General features: G+C 37.3%; 1 protein-coding gene across 6 annotated transcripts; it reads right to left on the bottom strand.

Moving 5' to 3' along the window:
• Positions 1 to 1,012: 1,012 nt before the first annotated feature.
• Positions 1,013 to 20,018, bottom strand: LOC127522775 (interleukin-6 receptor subunit beta). 6 transcript variants are annotated; one of them, XR_007932685.1, is made up of 16 exons: positions 19,771 to 19,794; positions 18,975 to 19,071; positions 17,423 to 17,555; positions 15,348 to 15,526; positions 14,230 to 14,378; positions 13,483 to 13,642; positions 11,213 to 11,295; positions 5,961 to 6,183; positions 5,340 to 5,531; positions 4,933 to 5,031; positions 3,708 to 3,845; positions 3,467 to 3,595; positions 3,281 to 3,371; positions 3,018 to 3,099; positions 1,425 to 2,396; positions 1,013 to 1,199 (listed from the first exon to the last, which is right to left on the bottom strand). XR_007932685.1 is itself a non-coding variant. In XM_051913075.1 (15 exons), exons 2-15 carry the CDS (start codon positions 19,045 to 19,047, stop codon positions 1,941 to 1,943), a joined length of 2,190 nt encoding a protein of 729 aa, XP_051769035.1. In that variant the 5' UTR covers positions 19,048 to 19,071; positions 19,824 to 20,018; the 3' UTR covers positions 1,013 to 1,940. The 6 variants fall into 6 exon arrangements, 5 of the variants coding, with proteins under 5 accessions (XP_051769035.1, XP_051769044.1, XP_051769036.1 ...); XM_051913075.1 differs by lacking the exon at positions 19,771 to 19,794 and adding an exon at positions 19,824 to 20,018 and having other exon boundaries at positions 1,013 to 2,396; positions 17,423 to 17,558; XM_051913084.1 differs by lacking the exon at positions 19,771 to 19,794 and adding an exon at positions 19,824 to 20,018 and having other exon boundaries at positions 1,013 to 2,396.
• Positions 20,019 to 20,924: the final 906 nt, after the last annotated feature.

Raw genomic sequence — 20,924 nt, 5'->3', positions numbered from 1 at the left:
TAGAATTGAGCTCTGTCTGATATCCAAAACCAGTTAGAATTGAGTTCTATCTGATATCCAAAACCAGCTAGAATTGAGTTCTGTCTGATATCCAAAACCAGTTAGAACTGAGTTTTGTCTGATATCCAAAACCAGTTAGAATTGAGTTCTATCTGATATCCAAAACCAGCTAGAATTGAGTTCTGTCTGATATCCAAAACCAGTTAGAATTGAGTTCTGTCTGATAACCAAAACCTGTTAGAATTGAGTTCTGTCTGATAACCAAAACCAGTTAGAATTGAGTTCTGTCTGATATCCAAAACCAGTTAGAATTGAGTTCTGTCTGATATCCAAAACCAGTTAGAATTGAGTTCTGTCTGATATCCAAAACCAGCTAGAATTGAGTTCTGTCTGATATCCAAAACCAGTTAGAATTGAGTTTTGTCTGATATCCAAAACCAGTTAGAATTGAGTTCTATCTGATATCCAAAACCAGCTAGAATTGAGTTCTGTCTGATATCCAAAACCAGTTAGAATTGAGTTCTGTCTGATAACCAAAACCTGTTAGAATTGAGTTCTGTCTGATAACCAAAACCAGTTAGAATTGAGTTCTGTCTGATATCCAAAACCAGTTAGAATTTAGTTCTATCTGATATCCAAAACCAGCTAGAATTTAGTTCTATCTGATATCCAAAACCAGTTAGAATTGAGTTTTGTCTGATATCCAAAACCAGTTAGAATTGAGTTCTATCTGATATCCAAAACCAGCTAGAATTGAGTTCTGTCTGATATCCAAAACCAGTTAGAATTGAGTTCTGTCTGATAACCAAAACCTGTTAGAATTGAGTTCTGTCTGATAACCAAAACCAGTTAGAATTGAGTTCTGTCTGATATCCAAAACCAGTTAGAATTGAGTTCTGTCTGATATCCAAAACCAGTTAGAATTGAGTTCTGTCTGTTTGTTTGACATCCAAAACAGTCATAAACTCATCTAACAGCCAAAAGGCCAGAGGAAGGCAGGACAGAGTAAAAAGCAGGAGACGACAGGTTTTAATGTAAGCAGCAGTGTTACAGTTAAGACCACATTGGAAATACACAATGCAAAATAATATTTGGTTCCTCTCAAGTTAAACAGGTCCGTATAATTCCAAGATGTGTCCGTGATGTAACCAGTCCCACAAAGGGGAACGTGTTGTCCGTCTGGGACTATTTGTCTTTGACTGTCAACAGAAATGGGAGGGTTAAAAATCACTAATTACAAATACTTACTAAAAATGTAACCAAATATCACAATATGAAAGTAACAATGTGGACACTTGTAGTTTTCAAGGAACCATAAGATAAAAAAAAAAAATGTTACGATGTTAACATTAAAATAGCACTGTCTTATCTTAGAAACAGAAAATACTGGCCAAATCTCCATGCAATGAAAGCAATTTTCCTACCCGGCACAATTTTCCACGAAATTGGCAACTGGTATCAGTGGTTTATGCACATTTTCTTCTTGAGATCAAAGTGGTTTTGTGAGAGGTGTCACATGTGCAAATAACTAGCAGTTCTGAAGTGGAGCCCTTGACCTAGACAAGATCTGACGGGAGGTGCTCAGATAAAAAGGTTGCCTGCTAGGTCACAGTGTCGGGCAGAACACAATCTCTTGAACCTGCCAATGAAACTTTTATAAATCCAGTGCAACTCTTATAATTAACTGAGGCTGTCTACACTGGACACAGTTTGCAGAGCAGACTAGTTATCGGATTCTATTGCATCCAGGTTTATGTCCCAACCTGCCTTATGCCGTTCAAACTATCCTGTTACTTCCCAAGCCTGTATATATCTGTCCATCAGAAAGCACACAAAAATGGTGTTTGATATGATGGCACATGTTTTGGCGGGCTGGCTGGCGAGAGTGGGATTGTGTGAAACCCCAGTCACGTAAGACTCATTGTTTAGTCTGTGATGAACTATGTGCTGGTGTCCTCCGGTAAAACCTGCAGGAAGTGCGAACACTCATCAAGCTCGAGAGTTCTGTATGCGTCTATGGTTGTAACAAATGGCGCGTAGCTCTGGGACACATGGATGTAGCTGCTTAAATCAACTTGACTCCTTTTATAGTTGAAGAGTGAGTCAAACAAGAGATCGGCTGATGAGGGCTGCGAGTCGTCTTTATATCCAGCTGGAATGGCTTGGTCTGGTTTGGTGTAGCTCTGGTTGAGGAGATGTGTCGAGAAAGCTTGAGTTGGTGCTGGTTTGGGGTCCAGGTATGTTCCAGTGGTCTTGGTTTCGGCCTCATTTTCATCATGTCGAACAGTGTGGTAGGTGAACACCTGAACCGGGACGTAGTCTTTCTCACAATAACCCTGATAGCTTGTAGCTTGACTGATAGAGATGATGGAGCTCATGGTGGATGTTAGCTTATGCTGTTGAACATAGAACAGAAAACAGTTTTATAATATAATAATCTTTAAAATATGAGTTATTTCTGTGATGCAAAGCTGAATTTTCAGCATCATTACTCCAGTCTTCAGTGTCACATGATCCTTCAGAAATCATTCTAATAAACTTTTTCCAATAATTACAAACTAATAATTTATTAATATTAATATTCTATAAATATAACAAAATACTTTGTTATACACTATTTACCAGGATTTTACTTTGTTTTCTTCATACATCATATGTTACATATTTAATGTTATGTATGCTTTTCTCTGACACTTGGTAACCAAGTACAATAACTTTTGACAAAACGTTATTAAAAATTGTTAATATTGGTGGAAACTTAGTCATATACTGTATACAAAAAATAATGAATTGGGGTTTTTTTTAGCCACATCTTTGGACATTAATTTGAAAGGAATTTTCTTTCCAGAGTGTAGCAAGAGATACAATTCATTTGCCAAAAAATATTCTTACCTACAGATTTTAGTTTATAGGTTACTGATATACTTGAGGTGTATATAAATTCCTCTTTTCAGCATGTGGGTTGTTTTGAAGAATCACTGACCATGCTGAATAACTATAAATAGGGTTTTGTGTACCTGACATGAGTTTGTGTTAGACCAGATGGACAGGCTGCTTTTTGAGGGGTCTGGTACGGTCGGACACAGACACTGTTTAATCCTAAAAAACAAACATAAATACAGGGACAATAAGTACTGCATGCTAATATGCTATCATATTAAATAAAATACTGCATTGCAAAGGTTGTTTATAGTGAGATAAATATTGGACCATGTTTATTAATGCTCTCCTTGAATGAATATAGATTTAATAACAATCATGATTTTACAAGCTCTCTTACCTTACTCTCAGGCATAATGGGATTATTAGTATCAGAAAACTCAGTAGTAGTGCGCACAGCAGTATGGGGATCACTTGTACATCCTCAAGCCCTTATTTGGACACACACAAACAGGTTTAAAGATAAAACTGTGTTTATACAGGCATGAATGTATTAAAAAATCAACCCATATGGCGTCATTCTTACCCACAGCCACCATCTGCCACGGCCCAGCGGCGCCCCCTGCTGCAGTGTGAGCCATTACACAGATGTTATAGGTTCCTGTTGTTAGTCCAGTCAGAGACATCTGTTCAACGCAAGCGTAAGCCTCCTCACCTTCAGATACAGACACAAACGTGGAGGGTCAAACTCTAAAATGAAAGTTCTGTCGAGTCAATTTAATTAATTAATAGCTTCTCAGTATTTTGCAAAGAAAAGTTTGTTTTACTTTTGCCATTTATACTGTACAGAACAGTGTAATGCTGGATGAAGCCATGGAGTTTCTCTATAGGAACAGGTTCCCATTTCAGAACAATGCCACTGCTGCTCGTCTTCAGCATTGTCATCTTTGGGCCAACAGAGGGCGCTGATACACAGAAACACATCAGTCATGTTCCTTTATTTACAGACTTACTTTAATTACATGAACATACAGACACTGTTCATCGTGTTCATCTTGATATATGTATTTAAATAAAGGTGTTGCCATGAGCTGGACTGACGTGTACAGAAGTCGAAGGTTACGCAAATTCATGAGCAGCTGCACTGTTTGTTTGTTTTTTGTTTATTTTTCTGTATTATTCATTATTATAATGACAGCCTTTCTTTGGTTGGTTTTCATGTCCCTTTGTATTTTTTAAATGTCAGATATCATAATTTGGTAAGGACATTTTTTTAGAAAATAAAATAAAAATAATATAACAGATAAATTATCTTTGTGACTGGGGCATGTTGTCACAGTATATGGGGTGAAATATATGAAATATGACATTGTAAATTACTACATAACAACATAACATATATATGTATATATATATATATATATATAGTTATGTAGTAATTTATAATGTCATCTACAATTTATAATGTAATCAACACACACACACACACACACACACACACACACACACACACACACAAATGTTCCACAACATATTTAATGGCTATTTTTTAACTTTTTTTTTTTTTTTTTTTTTTTCAGCTAAATTTAAATAGTAAAACAATTATGTATTTGGACTTTTGATTATTGTTAGTTTAACTTAAAAAAGTAAGTTGCCTTAAAATTTTGAGTTCATTGAAATTAAAAATTTGAGTTAATACAATGAAGGAGATTGTTTAATAGATAGAAACTCAAAATATGATGTTATCTGAACCACATTAATAGATTGTGATGTTATCTGATAACATTAATAGATAGAATCTAAGTTGGTTTGACAAAAGAAAAAAAGTTGTGATAACAAATCATGAAAATAATTTTTTGCAGTGTAGTTATACATCCCACTGAGATATACAGTAGCATGTGTGACAACTAGCCCCATTCTTTTCTAAAGATCATTTTTGTGTATTATGCTTTTCTTTTCTTTTATTTTTTGAGCATAGCATATGACTACCACACACAGTACTACCACACCTTCAGTTCCCATAAATGAACATCTTTCTTTGTAATATCTGACCTCCTTCCCGTGTGAAGGCAATAGCAGACATGTCACTTCCTGCTTGTCGCTCATACAGACTCACGACCGACAGATTATATGGCACCTCTGGCAGAAGGCCTGAAACACACACACAGACATGTACTAAAACTATTCTGTTCTAGTTCTTTGATTAAACTATAATTATAGTAGTAAAAGACTGCATTATCTTAAAAACAAGGGAAGGTTTTTCAGCTAAGGACATAAAAGAAGGAAAATGTTACATATTTTTATTCTTATTCAAGATAAAGATAAAATGAAAAAATATATTAATGCCATAAGTAACTGTAAACGTGTGAGGTGATCCACACCAACAGGCCACTGTCATATCATCCAGCAAAAAATGATTTAGTGTGCATCTCTAAAGGAGTAAAAGTGATTGTTCAGACCTGTGAGAATAAAACTTCGTGCAGTTTTATTTATATGTTCCCAGTGTAGACTAGTTGGTCCACTGTAAGGCACAGAACTCCACTGCAGCACAAAGCCCCTCTCTGATTGGTTCAGTGTAGCTGTCCATTCCACCTTCAGGCGAGTGTCGTCCAATGGGGTGACTCTGGTTATCTGAGGGGGTGGGAGTTCTTCTAGGACGGGAAATGGGAGATAAGTTTGGGATAAATGACCTCAAGGTTTCTGATAATGATGTTGTTTTACAATTCAATGAAAAAGAATGTTTGTATATTAAATAAATATGTTGTGTTGCCTATTTTTAAATAAATCAGAGAATGAAATACTTTAAAAAAGAAAGCTGCTTCTCTTTATAATTTTGAATTTAAGTTAAATACAAAATACTCAAAAACAATAATTTATTATATAATATTATATTATACTAGCGACCATAAATTATATTATATAATATTTTATTTTACATTATATTATATTAGTTACCATAAATGACCACCAGTTTGGACCAGCTAGAAACATGTAAAACAAGTGGTTATTAGCTGCCTTTTCCAATACATTAATTCCACTGAAACTCCTAAACAAGCTGAAGCATCACATCAGTGATTTACCTGCATCTGTGTGCGCAGGTATGTAGATGTGAGCTGGAGGTGACGTCCCGGCAGAGTTGGTAGCCGTCAGGTTGCAGTGACAGGGGTCGACTGAGATGATGAGGACACAGGAGCTTCTGGATGCGTTTAAAGCGCCACAGGTCCACTGCGATGAATCCAGCTCACTGCGACAGGACACAGAGTAACTGAGCACAACACCATTGACCTCAGGCCAGGAGACAGGCTGAAACAGACATAAAACCGAGAGATATCTATTATTATGAATAATTATGTTTTAAAGGGGTGATTGATGATGATTTCACTTTTTTAAACTTTAGTTAGTGTGTAATATTGCTGTTTGAGCATAAACAACAACTGCAAAGTTACAACGCTCAAAGTTCAATGCAAAGGGAGATATTTTCTTTTACAGAAATCACTTTTTAAGGACTACAACAAACGGCTGGTAGGGACTACAGCGAGCCTCTTCCTGGGTAAGTGACATCACAAACCCTAAAATTTACATAAACCCTGCCCCCGAGAACACACAACAAAGGGGGTGAGGCCATGTTGGGCTGCTTTAGAGAAGAGGAAGAGTTGTTGTAGTAGAGTGTTGTTGTCATGCCGTCATTTTACGCCGGACTGATTCACAAACGAGGGTCAATTCAACGCTGGATTTGCACAAAAGATTAACATGACGGCACATGCTAGTCGATGAGTTGAATTAACTCCACAGCGGCTACTTAACTACTACGTAACTCTGGGCCATTGAATTCTTAGAAAATAATGCACACCCGAGGTGTAACCTCCGTTTTGCGTCGTGGCCGCATTACCACCTTGGGTGGTGCATTATTTTTTAAGAATTCAACGGCCCAGAGTCAATTATTCTGCTTATACTATGGTTACCACACCTCAAGACACTGTTCTGATGTTGTATTTAAAGACATTTGTCAGGTTTTTGTCCTTAAAACACTCTTATGTGTGGGACTAATTTCTTACGCATCTCATCCCAAGCGGTACTATACAGTACGTCTGTATGTTTGAAAGAGAGAGAGAGCGGAAGAGAGTATGCGCTTTCAGGACACAATAAAACTTATTTTGTGGCAAAAACCATGACAATAATTTGTCCTTTTCATCCTATTGTTTACTATATTTATTTGCTTGGTCGGTGTGGGTTTTGGTTCTTTTGCGGTTGCAGACTGTAAGGACCTTTTTAAATAATTGTAATCATTTGGCGAAGTGATATGGAATCGCAATGCAGTCAAGACCTGCTAGAACTACTTTAGCCGTGCGTTTCCCTGAAAATAATTGCACACCTTAGAACGTTGGTCAACCAACCAGATTTGAGCATTCAACAGCCCTGTAGTATAAATACATTTATCCACTAACCATTCAGAAATGCCCAGTTTCATTCTAAAAGTTGTAACTTCTTCCTGAGTCTCTCCATCAGTGTCCAACTCCGGTTTGAACAATGTAAGGCTGAACACCGTTACTGACAATCCTCATTTTGGCTGCGTGAGATTCTCCAGCTTTGTTGTTGTTGAGCAACCGAAGCGCAAGGTGTTAAAGCTCCGCCCTCTTCTGGAAAGGGGGCTGGGAGCAGCAGCTCATTTGCATTTAAAGGGACACACACAAAAATGGCATGTTTTTGCTCACACCCAAATAGGGGCAAATTTGACAAGTCCGATCCATGGAGGCTCCACCTCGCAACTTACAGGACTTAAAGGATCTGCTGCTAACATCTTGGTGCAGATACCACAGCACACCTTCAGGGGTCTAGTGGAGTCCATGCCTCGACGGGTCAGGGCTGTTTTGGCAGCAAAAGGGGGTCCAAAACAATATTAGGAAGGTGGTCATAATGTTATGCCTGATCTGTGTATTTTAGCCACTTTTTTGTATATTTTGAAATATACAAAAAACCAACAGGTACAACCTTAGCTAAAATAGATCTGCTACGCTGCTGCTGCTGCTGATTATTGCTATTATGAAAAGATATAATGCATTATAATGTACATTATGAATACCTTTATAATGCATTACACATAAAGGCTTTAGTGTTACCAACATATTTAATTAAAATGTTAACTGACAGCCCTAAAAAAAAAAAAATCTTGTTAAAATCTTTTTTTCTATTAAACTTTCCACCCACTTTTCCCAGTTTGAAAACCCTCGATTTAGATCATAAGGATTGACTTGGTTTATTTTGTTTGTCAAAACAGATTTAGGCCTGCTTTAGTTGATCCACATTGCAGATCCACAGACTTAAATGTAAAAGAGTGACTATAAAGCAATGAAAATGACAAACATTTAAAGGAGTAAACATGCATGACACAATTCTGTCTTTAATTAGCACTGGGTTCTGTGTTCATTTCCTGTTTCGAATGTTCCTCTGTGACAGAATGTGCCATATCACCTCACACCACAACATATTAATCACAACAGCTGTGAGCCTGGAACCATTCTGAGGTTATTATCCTTCTAAATGTTATTGCAAGCAGAGAAAGAGACAAACAACTTATTAAAACCTACCAAGTTGAACTGAAGCCACATTAATTATTATTCCATGAACCTCAACGAGTAGATAAGGGTACAGAGACGTCAGAAGAATTAATATTCTGTTTAATGATCGTCTCAAGCCTGTGTGTTTGTGTAAACAGAAGAAATATTATAATACCCGTAAAAAAAAACAAAAAAAACAACACGTTCAGTTTAGTTTTGTTCACGGACCTTCGGTTTGCTTTTAATTTGTCACGTTCCTTTGTTCAGTTTCCCGCCACTCGTCTGTCTCCTTGGTTACCGTCATTTTTAGTTCATATGTATCAGCTGTGTTCCATTAATCATCCTCATTTGTGTTTGTTATATAAGTTGGTCCCTCACATTCATTCTCTGTCTGGTCACTGTTATGTTTCGATGTTTGCATCACCTGTCTGCCTGCTGTCTGGATCTACTATTAAACTTTGTTGTTTGGAATTATCTTCATCTGCCCTCGTCTGTCAGCAAACACCCATGTGACAAATAGAGCCAATGAGACAATATATATATATACACAATGTATATACAATAAATATATACACCGATCAGGCATTCCATTACGAGCACTGACAGGTGAAGTGAATAACACTGATTATCTCTTCATCACGGCACCTGTTAGTGGATGGATATATTAGGCAGCAAATGAACATTTTGTCCTCAAAGTTGATGTGTTAGAAGCAGGAAAAATGGGCAAGTGTAAGGATTTGAGCGACTTTGACAAGGGCCAAATTGTGATGGCTAGACGACTGGGTCAGAGCATCTCCAAAACTGCAGCTCTTGTGGGGTGTTCCTGGTCCCGGTCAGTATCTATCAAAAGTGGTCCAAGAAAGGAACAGTGGTGAACCGGCGACAGGGTCATTGTTGCACGTGGGGAGCGAAGGCTGGCCCGTGTGGTCTGATCCAACAGACGAGCTACTGTAGCTCAAATTGCTCAAGAAGTTAATGCTGGTTCTGATAGAAAGGTGTCACAGTGCATAACAGTTTGTTGTGTATGGGGCTGCATAGCCAGAGACCAGTCAGGGTGCCCATGCTGACCCCTGTCCACCGCCGAAAGTGCCAACAGTGGGCATGTGAGCATCAGAACTGAACCACAGAGCAATGGAAGAAGGTGGTCTGGTCTGATGAATCACGTTTTCTTTTACATCACATGGCACCAGGATGCACTATGGGAAGAAGGTAAGTCGGCGGAGGCAGTGTGATGCTTTGGGCAATGTTCTGCTGGGAAACCTTCGGTCCTGCCATCCATGTGGATGTTACTTTGACACGTACCACCTATCTAAGCATTGTTGCAGACCATGTACATCCTTTCATGGAAACGGTATTCCCTGGTGGCTCTGAACTCTTTCAGCAGGATAATGTGCCCTGCCACAAAGCAAAAAAGGTTCAGGAATGTTTTGAGGAGCACAACAAGAAGTTTGAGGTGTTGACTTGGCCTCCAAATTTTCCAGATCTCAATCCAATTGAGCATCTGTGGGATGTGCTGAACAAACAAGTCCAATCCATGGAGGCTCCACCTTGCAACTTACAGGACTTAAAGGATCTGCTGCTAACATCTTGGTGCAGATACCACAGGACACATTCAGGGGTCTAGTGGAGTCCATGCCTCGACGGGTCAGGGCTGTTTTGGCAGCAAAAGGGGGTCCAAAACAATATTAGGAAGGTGGTCATAATGTTATGCCTGATCTGTGTATTTTAGCCACTTTTTTTGTATATTTTGAAATATATTTAAAAGTATATCAAAAATATATTTTCCTGCTTATGGGACATGTCAGGGATTAGATCTTCTAGCAGAAGGATGATACTTTACATTGGACCCCACTGACTTTCACTGTATGTTTAAAAAGACATGAAAATGTTCAAAATGCCTTTTGTGTACCACTGAAGAAACAAAGTCATACAGATGAGGCATGAACAACATAATGAGTAAATGGTGACAGTTGTCAGAAATGTCATTTTTGGGTGAACTATCTCTTTTAAAAAAGTTAGCATAGAAAAATGCAGTATAGTCTAATCACTAAATCGGGTGCTAAATTCAGGTGGTTGATATGTGGAGACCGGGTGGGGAGGCAGGATGTGGTCGTGCTGTTTTTTTCAGATTTAAGCTGACACAGGAAAATCTGAAAGAGTGTTATTAAAACAGGAAGTGCCTTGAGCCATATGCACAAGTGAGTATAAATAAGTCTTTATATCAGTCGCTGATATGCTTTACATCTCTATATTTATGCTGTTGGTTTGTTTTTGTCTGTATGCCAGGTGGAAACTTATATTAAACATATTTAATATTAATGATCATGTCATTATTTAGTCTACATAAATACATGCAGACTGTTCCATCTCACAGGAAAGAAAAATCACAAGTCATCTCAATGACATTAAATTGAGATGTTTCTCCTGTTAAAAAGTCCCCAGTAATCTGAAATGTCTCAGGTACCAACAACTGTGCTCAGATTTTGCAAAGATAAAATCTGCAATCAAAAGTCAGAGATCTCCATAACATAGCCCTGTATGTGAACAGACTTGTTTGTGTCTGTTTTTAATTCTCATTTCAAGGAAATTTAAGTGAATCATCTTTATAAAAAGCTAACGCAGTATAACTGAGAACTGCAACAATGCTCTTGACATAATAAAGAGGTTCCTGTTTTTCCTGTAGGATTCAGTCACGCGCTTTAGCTCCCATCCTTTGAATCACATCCTTATCATGTCTAGCCTATTTGAAAACAGATTTCTATAGAACAAAAGCAAACCTTCCAGAGCAGGGTGAGGCGTCTCTTTCCAGCTTCTTCTGCAGGCTGGATGTGTCTCCAGAGCCGAGGAGCCGCAGACGGGGCTGAGGAAAGATCAATCCTGTAACTCATATTCATCCATACGGCCGCATTTAACCACACTACTCAACGCAAATGACTCAAACAGATGTCTCTTTTTCTCAGCAAACACTTTGAAAGTGATCATAATGAGTGGCCTAGTATTGCTTTGAAAAAATGTCTATTTGGTGGGATGTGAGAATGCACGCTCATTTGAGGGGTTCAAGCCTAAAGTGCCCCTATATGCTATTTTAAAGGTTTTTAATTTTGTTTTGGAGGTCTCCTTCAATAGGTTTACATGCATCCAAGGTCAAAAAACACTTTCATTTTCTCATAATATACATTGCAGCATCACCTCTTTTCTCACAGTGACTAAACGGTTCTCATCCTTTTGAAGTGCATGCCAAGTGGATTTACTTTAGCAGCTCAGAAAACAGTCTTCTTGACATGTCGAAAACGCAAACCAAACTCTTCCAGGCTTCAGCTACAACTACAGTGTTTGAGGACGGGGCAAAGTAGACGTTGTTCGCAGGCAGCCAATGAAGACCATAGGCTGGCATTATACAAATTTGTTACAAACCTACAAAGGTTCATGCAGGAAGTGAAACTGAAATTACTGACTAGCTTCGGCAGTTCAGAAACGGTTCTTTCTTTTGGGAGAAAATAACTCCATTTATTGGGCACTTTGATCTTTGAAACTTTGCAGCATTTTACATTCACAAACAGCTATATGACACACTACATGAAAGGTTATACCGATAAAGCATAATAGGGGCACTTTAACAAGGAAAATAGTGCTGTAGGGATGACATATTTTTGTAGATCAAACCCCAGAAATGAGTATTTTAGCACTTCTGTCACATCGTCCTGAAGTCAATGTTTTTTTTAAATGGGTTTTTCTGAAATGGCAGACTAAGGGCCCTATTTTAACGATATAAGCGTGCATGGTCTGAAGTGCACGGAGCTGGTGTACTTAGGGCGTGTCGGAACCACTTTTGCTAGTTTAACGACAGAAAAATTTGTCGGCGTGCGAGGCACATGGTCCAAAAAGGTTGTACCTATTCTCTTAATGAGTCATAGGTGTGTTTTGGGCAAAGCATGCAATAAACCAATCAGAGTTTCATCTCCCATTCCCTTTAAAAGCTTTTTACATTGCTATTTACGTGGCGGAATCTGCAAGCAGAAAGACTGAATGCTTCTCCAGAGAGTAAACGGATATCCTCGTGCGTGAGGTTAAAGCATTGTAATCCTTTTATTTGTAATATTTGGCATGTTTGTGTACTGCTGCGCGTCCCTGTGTGTGTAACAAGCAGAGTGTACGCGCGTTGTGCACCCGCCTATAGGCGCATATTACTAACGCGCCCTTTAAATAACAAAAAAAATACTGCGTCATTGACTTTAGACCAGGTTTCAGTTGGTCAATAGCGCAGTTGTTTTCAGTTGCCTCAAAATAGCAACACGCCAACAATGCACCTGAACACACCTCAGACCAGCACGCCCATGGGCGAACAGATGGGCGTAAGTGCATTTGCTATTTAAACAATGTGGGCACTGGACATGAAAATGATAATGCGTCGGGCTGAAACTAGCAAAAAACACTTGTGTCGTGCCTGGCGTCGCATTGCGCTGGGTGTATGATAGGGCCCAAAGGGTCTGTGGTGAACACAAGCTCAAATTATTTTCACGTTTTATTCTACGACATAAAATACATCACAAATATATTGTTAGCAACTGTCTTGAAAAAGACAGTTGCTAACAAGTGTCTAAATAGGACTACAGAGGTTGTTGGTGAAATTAAACATCATCACACTGTACAGGTAAACTAAACTACTAACTCGCTTTCACAGCCTTGTTGTGTTTTTAATTGCGCTCATGCAAACTCTCCTAACTCAAACTTTCAGGTGACGTTTGAGTCTTGCGACCGTAGTGTAGTTCATTTATAGCCTATGTTTAGCTTTTGTACAATCTGCCGATTGTATTTAGCTTAAAAAATTAATAAAAGTTCATTTGTCAAGATTATCATGATGAACAAACCATGTAAGAATCACAATCTTTTGCTTGGTCACAGAGCTTATTTTCTGCAACAATCCAAAAGCTAATGGAAAAATCCTATTCGGCCTCTGCTATTGAAACCAGGGTGATAACTTCTGGGTTGGCCTACAAAAATACATCATTCCTGCAGCGCTCTACGTCAAAATCCATCAGAGTTTTACCTTTCTCTGCTGTGGTGGTGTCTATAGATGTCCATGAGCTCCAGTGAGCCTTTGCTCGAATGTCCTGAGCTCTCAGTCTCACTGTATACTTGGATCCTGGGTGTAAGTCACAGAGCTCCAGTATCGCCTCGGGAAACGCTTGTATAGTCTGTGATCGAGTCTACAGGATCATAGGAGAGAGTTTCATTAATAGTCTAATCTTATATTTGGTGTAATCAAATAACAGTTTTGTTAACTTTCAGTACTTTTAAAGGCCAATTCTCACTGCACCGACAGACACCACCTAACACGGACAATCACCAGATTACAGCACGTCACTTCTCAGACAATCCACAACCTGTCAAATGACAATTCAACATGTTCAATCAGCGACTAAATGCCGACAGGGGTAACACACTGATCCGACATTGCAGTGCAGTGTGAATTGGCCTTAAAAAGAGTAATATACTTGAAAAGAAAAGATATTTTGAAAAGAAGATATTTTGAAGAATGTTGGTAACCAGACGGTTGATGGGCCCCACTGACTTCCATAGTAGGAAAAAAAAATACTATGAAAGTCAATGGCTACCATCAACTGTCTGGTTACCAACATTCTTCAAAATATCTTCTTTTGTGTTCAACAGAAGAAAGAAACTCATACAGGTTTGGAACAACTTGAGGGTGAGTAAATGACTACAGAATTTTCATTTTTAGGTGAACTATCCCTCTTATAGCTCTTATATTTTTGCTCATGATAGACATATAAACCTGGTCATGTGTCGTGTACTCAATTTGGAGCCATATGTAGCCTTCCTCATTCTTGTAGACTTTCTCATTCATTCCCCAGGTCACCTGCAAACACTCAGAAGGTCTCGCTGATTGATTGAGATTTATTATCTGTGGGGGAGCAAGTTTCACTGCAGTAGAGAGAGTAAAAAAAAAAAAAAAAAAAAAAACTTTTTTATTGACAGGTTATTTGTTTTTACTGTGGTCAGGTATGAAATGCCCTTGGCACTGAACACAGGTGCAAAGCCTGATGAATACTGAATGTAAACATTACAATAGATGGAAATGAGTCATTTGCATAAAAATAATTCTAATGACGTGTCGCCAATGACAACATATGAAAGGAAAAAACAAACTGTGCATGTGCGCTTTTGTTCTCTTTATTTATTGCTTGTTGTTTGTGTTGTCACAACCAGCCTTGACCTGTTACAATAGCAGAATGGAATACTAACATACTGCTTACTGCGCTGTGTGCATTTAAAAAATAGCATATGAAATAGTGTGGATGACTGGATATGGATAAGCCATAAACATTTCAAAATATAACATGATAGATATCTTGAATATATGCACTACTGTTTAAAAGTTTGGGGTCGGTAAAGCTGCATTTATTTATTAAAAATTCAGTAAAAACAGCAATATTATTACATTTTAAAATTTAATTTATTCCTGCGATGGCAAAGTTGTGCTGCTTTATAATTTTGTGAAAACCATGATACATAGTTTTTTTTTTTTAAAGATTTTTGATGAACAGAAAGTTTAAAAACAGCATTTATTTGAAATAGAATTTTTTTGTAACATTATAAATGTCTTTACTGTCACTTTTGATCAATTTAATGCATCCTTACTGAATAAAAGTGTTAATTTCTATTAAAAAAAAAAAATCTTACTGACCCCAAACTTTTCAACAGTAGTGTATTATATGTATATTAAATGCATAATGGAAGTTCGCAGACACAATATACACTCTAAATACTACAGAACTAGTAATAGTATGGTGGTATGCTATTACGAACATGTCCAAAGTGTTCATGCCTCAAGTTTCAATGCTACAGTCTGCACAGAGATGTACATTAATATTGTTTAGTGAAGTGAAGTACCTGCACTGACACCACTGAAGAAGTACAGCGGTGAGCGAATGAATCCAGTGTGCGTGGATGCCAGCACGTCCGCATGGAAACAGTGTAACACTGAATCGATGGGCTGAACGGAGCAGTTAGTCCCTCTGGTATCACATTCACCCACAGTAATGAAGCTTTGTTTTGTTTCACAATTGGTTCTGTGCAGAATTACATAAGAATATTCACACTCACTTACAAGCTTGCAAATAAACAGCCAACTATGTACTGGTGATTTAAAGGGGTCCTATTATGCTTTTTTACATGTTCAGCTTTCAGCTTCAGCTTTCAGCTTTTCTTTAGTCTTGAGTTTTCTTCTGGGAACAAACATGTCACAATATTCCTCATTTAAAGGAGTTCTTGATTATGATTTCACTTTTTTAACTTCAGTTAGTGTGTAATGTTGCTGTTTGAGCATAAACAACATCTGCAAAGTTACGAACGCTCAAAGTTCAATGCAAAGGGAGATATTTTCTTTTACAGAAATCGCTTTTTAAGGACTACAACAAACAGCTGGTAGGGACTACAACGAGCTTCTTCCTGGGTTGATGACATCACAAACGCCAAAATTTACATAAACCCTGCCTCCAAAAATACGCAACAAAGAGGAAGAGTTGTTGTAGTAGAGTGTTGTTGCCATGTCGATATTTTACACCAGATTGCTTCACAAACGAGGGTCAATTCAACGCTGGATTTGCACAAAAGATTAACATGACGGCACATGCTAGTCGATGAGTTGAATCAACTCCACAGCAACTACATAAATGTATCCACTAACCATTCAGAAACATCCAGTTTCATTCTAAAAGTTGTAACTTCTTCCTGAGTCTCTCCATCAGTGTCCGACTCCGGTTTGAACAATGTAAGGTTGAGTTAGTCGGTAGTAGGCTTGTTCGAGATGCATTTGCGTTGCGCAGAACGATCACCGTATGACATCAAAATACCGCGAGAGCATTTGGAGAGCATACGACTCCTTATGCTTTTGAATCGCTCTTGCGGTACATTGATGTCATACGCCGATCAGTCTGCGCAGCGCTGATGCATCACAAACAAGCCTAGTGTGTTGAAACGCGCGGTTATGGAAAGGGGCGTGACATTTCCCAAACAAGCTCAAAGCGCTTGACCAATCACTACACACTGGTCCAGCTGACCAATCAGAGCACACTGTGCTTTTCTGAAAGCGGGGCTTCATAGAGACAGGAACTAAACAGAGCGTTACTGACAGACTGGGAAGATAGGAGCTGCAACAATCTAAATTATGGGGAAAATAATGTGTTTTTTGAACATTTAAGCATGAAAACCTAAAAATATAAAATCAAGACTTTGTAAAACGGCATAATAGATCCCCTTAAAAAAACACAGCACTGATCTGAAGAATCTGTAATGAAACACTAAGAACTTGTTTCATCCACAAAGATCTATATAGCAAATGAAGAAAACTGTACAGCAAATAAAGATGCTTTAAAAACCACTGCAATGAGTGAATATGAAAACAGAACTTGTACTTAGTTGGCACTTTGAACCACCAATTGCTCAAAACATCACTGACAGAACATTAACCACTTTCAAATCAAGATAACAAGTCAGCTTGTACACATAAAGATTAGTTTGTAAAGCCCCAAAAAAGACAGATGTGTATTTGCGTATATGTAAATTAATTTCAAATGAGAAACCGAATTAATTGTGGAGTGACATTTCAATGCATGAGACTTGAATAAAGTAGCTTTAGCACATTTCCTGAAACTATAAAGGATTTTTATTTATCAGTTTCACTGATCAGTACAAATTTCCCTATAGGTTTGCAGTAGTCACGCCAATCAAAACCACCATGAGCATATGATCAGAAATGTAAGTACTGTGGTGGTACTATGGTATCAGATGTTAATACCAAGATACTTGCAATGCCATGCTACTGAATGATATCATATTCATATATCATAGTATTAACGTGTTACCTTAAGGGACTTCAATGAAAACAATGGTACTGATGGTACGATACCTGTCCAAAACATGCTAATACATTTTGGATTGTTTTGATAGTGTGAAATGCGGCTTACTTGTTAATCTGAAGTCTGTAGCTGCTGTTGTTCAGGTGGTGGTTGGTCGTTTTCCAGTAACAGGTGATGTGGATGTGCTGCATAATCACACAATGTGTGATGGACAGTGTTGTTGATGATGAAGCTGCTTCTGCTGCTGAAAGTGTTGTGACATGTAGAGCGAAAAAGTTTAATTAAGAAAGTGTCTCTGGGCTTATTCAACTGCATAAGATAACAACATATTTAAACATGTGACAACTTGCTCCAGCATGACATTTATTTTTAAGTAAATACCCTTTGGACCTGAGAACATAGTTCAAAATCTTTCAGTTAAAATCTTTTTTATATTCATTGAGCATTTGTGTAATTGGACCTTTTGGTTGAAACTTTATAGCTACTGAGATTGAGCCTTCAGTGTGACAACTATAGTGCATCCAAACCTGTCTGTGTGTGAGCTGAACACACACGCAGCCACTTAACAACCAGCCGTACAGATCAGATTTCAGATAAAGGGCAAGAAATAATGCAGTTCTGGGAATCATGAAGAAACTCGCAGCAGGACACACTGAATAATGTCACCACTACAAACATGAACTGAAGGAAGTATTCATGTTGGTGCTTAATTTTTTACAGCCGTTTCACAACAATGTTGTGCTGTTGTTTTGGGTGACGGGTGGCTCAACACTTAAAATACAGTAGCCTATATGTAAAAAAAAAAAAAAAATGCCACAATGCACCGTTTCTTTCTTTTTCTTTTTTAGGTCAGTCAAATGCATAAGCAAAATGTTCAATTACTGATTCAACTGAAATATCAGTTTAATTTTTTTTATATGAGGGGTGGCATACACTTATTTTGGCTTGGATCAAAGGTTGCTGTCAAATATTATTCTTATATTGTAATAATTATGGCCATAAGCTGTAATCATTGCAACATGCACACTGTGTCTGCTTAACTGAAAACATAATGTTAACTAAACACATAACTTGTATTATCTTGTAGCTGTACTCTCGGTTAAAAACAACCCAAGTTGGATTGAAAATGAAAAAACCCAGCAAATGGTAATGTATTGTAATGTATTGATGTATTGTGTCAGGTCACCAACGAAGTTTGGTTAAGAGACATGTGAGAACCAATGGTGTTACTGATATCCATCCTGCACCATATTTGATTTTTGAGAGCTTCGGTGGATTGAAAGATCAAAACTTGCGTATGACTAACTTTCTGTAGCACATGAGTCATATGACCTAGTGTTATGGTGCTTTTCATTCACTATATGAACAGTCATTGTGTAAAAAAATAAGCTATGTGATGATTCTACAGAAATTCTGTTGTTTTCTACTGAAAAAAGAACGTTTTCAAAACCGGAAGAGGATGAGACTGAATTTTTTTGGGTGCCTATTCATTGACTTACTACAAACTTACCGTGGGACTGTCCCACAGTAAACTGTGGTTAAATGTCTAACTCAAGCACGCATCAGAGATCTGTCAATTACCAGATCTTTAACCACTACACCTTTGACACAGACAAGACGATCATTTTTAAAATAAAGTAAAAAGCAAGTAAACCCTTACCTGTGTCCAAGAACCTGTTCATTACACACATCCAGAGCAGGAGTCCAGCTTGACACAGCTTCCTCTGGCTCATTTCTGACTTGAAGACTGTCAGCTGCTGTGAAAGTAAGATCAAGACATTTTAGCTGAAATGTGAATGGATTTACAAATCAAGTCAGCAGAGGCTCAGAGCCAAACTCTTGCGCAATGTTCCACATTAAAACAGCTTCAAACGCAAGCACATTGTGTCCCATCACCGGATGTATGGATTCAGAGAAGTATATTTTTAGAGGCTAAAAAAGTGTGAAAAGAGAGAAATAAACAAATAACACAATTATTATATTATTATTAATACTATTATTTAAAATGTGCAAATAAATATTTACATGCATACATAAAATCAACAAAACAACAACAACAATCATAATTAATATTATCTGTCAATAATAATTATTGGTAATAATACCAATCACTGGATGGATTCAGAAAAGAATATTTGTAGAGGCTAAAAAAATAAATAAATAAAATAAAAAATAAAATATTAATATATTATTGTTGTTATTATTATAATAATAATATATTATTTAAAATGTGCAAATAAATAACTAAAATGCATAAATATATACATAAAAGCAAGCAAGAAGAAGAAGACACCGATAATGGGCATCGACAGCAGTTTTTGCAGGTAAAAAGGACAGGTAAATCATAAAAACAAGTATAACTCTATATTTTCTAGTCCTTAAGTCGAAACACATTCACATCTGACATGGATGAAAGCGCAAATGAAACAAACTAAATGGCTATTATGGTGGATTACCCAAAGCGAAAGCACGAGTAACTGCGTAAGGACGACATGAGCGCCTGCCGTACCTGTGCTGGATGAAGCTGAAGAAGCAGAGAGTTGAATGCTGTCCAGCATTTACAGCTTTTAAGTGTCCGGTGATGCCAATGACATAATGACGGCAGGGGATCCGATGTGATGATGTGATCGGTTTCGATATTACATGCTGATCCAGACGTGCGTAACAACGTGTGAAAGTTCGTGTCGCGCTCTGACTGTTTGGGGTGTTGCTTATGTACAGCAGGCTATATGTCATCATTAGAACTAATGGAGTAGGCTATACATCTGGATACTTATATATATATATATATATATATATATATATATATATAATGTTTCTTATACAAATAATACAATGCAAAAAAGAGTCTGATTATATTTTAATAATAATAGTAATCAATTTTGTATAAATATAAATGTTTATATTTGTATATAAAATAAAAATGCATCACATAATACAATAATATTTTATATTTCTATATACAATTTTATATAAAAATAAAAAATTTCAAAGGTGATGCATTAAACATTAATATAAAATAAAAATTATATTTTTAAACACAAAAATAGTAAAGCTAAATTGCAAATGCAATTGTAAGAAGCTCAAACTATTTGTTGTGTTTATTTTTTCCTTCAAATGACTCACAAAGCCATTCAAATACAGAGATAAGAAATGCTCATTACACTGTGAGATTAATAAAAAAAAAGATGATTGCAATTTCTTATGCAATCGTGTTTTCCAGTGCTGAACATTTTGAATTTTGAACAAGATTGTAGTTTTGGGAAATGAGTCTATCTGTTTGAAACTGCCATAATGGTTTAAGATATTTGACTAAAAGAGAAAAACTGCAATTGTTTATAAACAGTCTTATGAAAACAGAACGGATTGAAAATGATGACTGAAACCAAATGAAATCGAATACATGCAGGTGATATTTAGAGGTTAATAACAAGTTTTGAATAATAAGAGATCAGATGTGGTTTCGAGCTATGTTTAAATTGTTCAGACAGAGGGAGGGCATGTTTGTTTTCAACTACATCAGATGGAAAACTTTCTGCATGTAATTGCAAATCCTCAGCACCACGACCTCAAAGCTCTCATGTGGAGCTATAAGTACACAACACACAAC

Source organism: Ctenopharyngodon idella, chromosome 2 (assembly GCF_019924925.1).
Source record: "Ctenopharyngodon idella isolate HZGC_01 chromosome 2, HZGC01, whole genome shotgun sequence".
NCBI classification, from domain to species: Eukaryota; Metazoa; Chordata; class Actinopteri; order Cypriniformes; family Xenocyprididae; genus Ctenopharyngodon; species Ctenopharyngodon idella.
Note: the sequence above shows the minus strand (reverse complement) of the source record. Positions and strands in the feature narration are given on the sequence as shown.

Bases quoted from the DNA above. Each gene is read 5' to 3' on its own strand.
- LOC127522775 (XM_051913075.1), bottom strand. From the start codon at position 19,047: ATGAGCCAGAGGAAGCTGTGTCAAGCTGGACTCCTGCTCTGGATGTGT. The intron at 3,372-3,466 runs GTAAGAATGACG...TGTCCAAATAAG, and splicing joins GTGGCAGATGGTGGCTGTGG to GGCTTGAGGATGTACAAGTG. The intron at 3,100-3,280 runs GTAAGAGAGCTT...TTTGTTTTTTAG, and splicing joins CCATTATGCCTGAGAGTAAG to GATTAAACAGTGTCTGTGTC.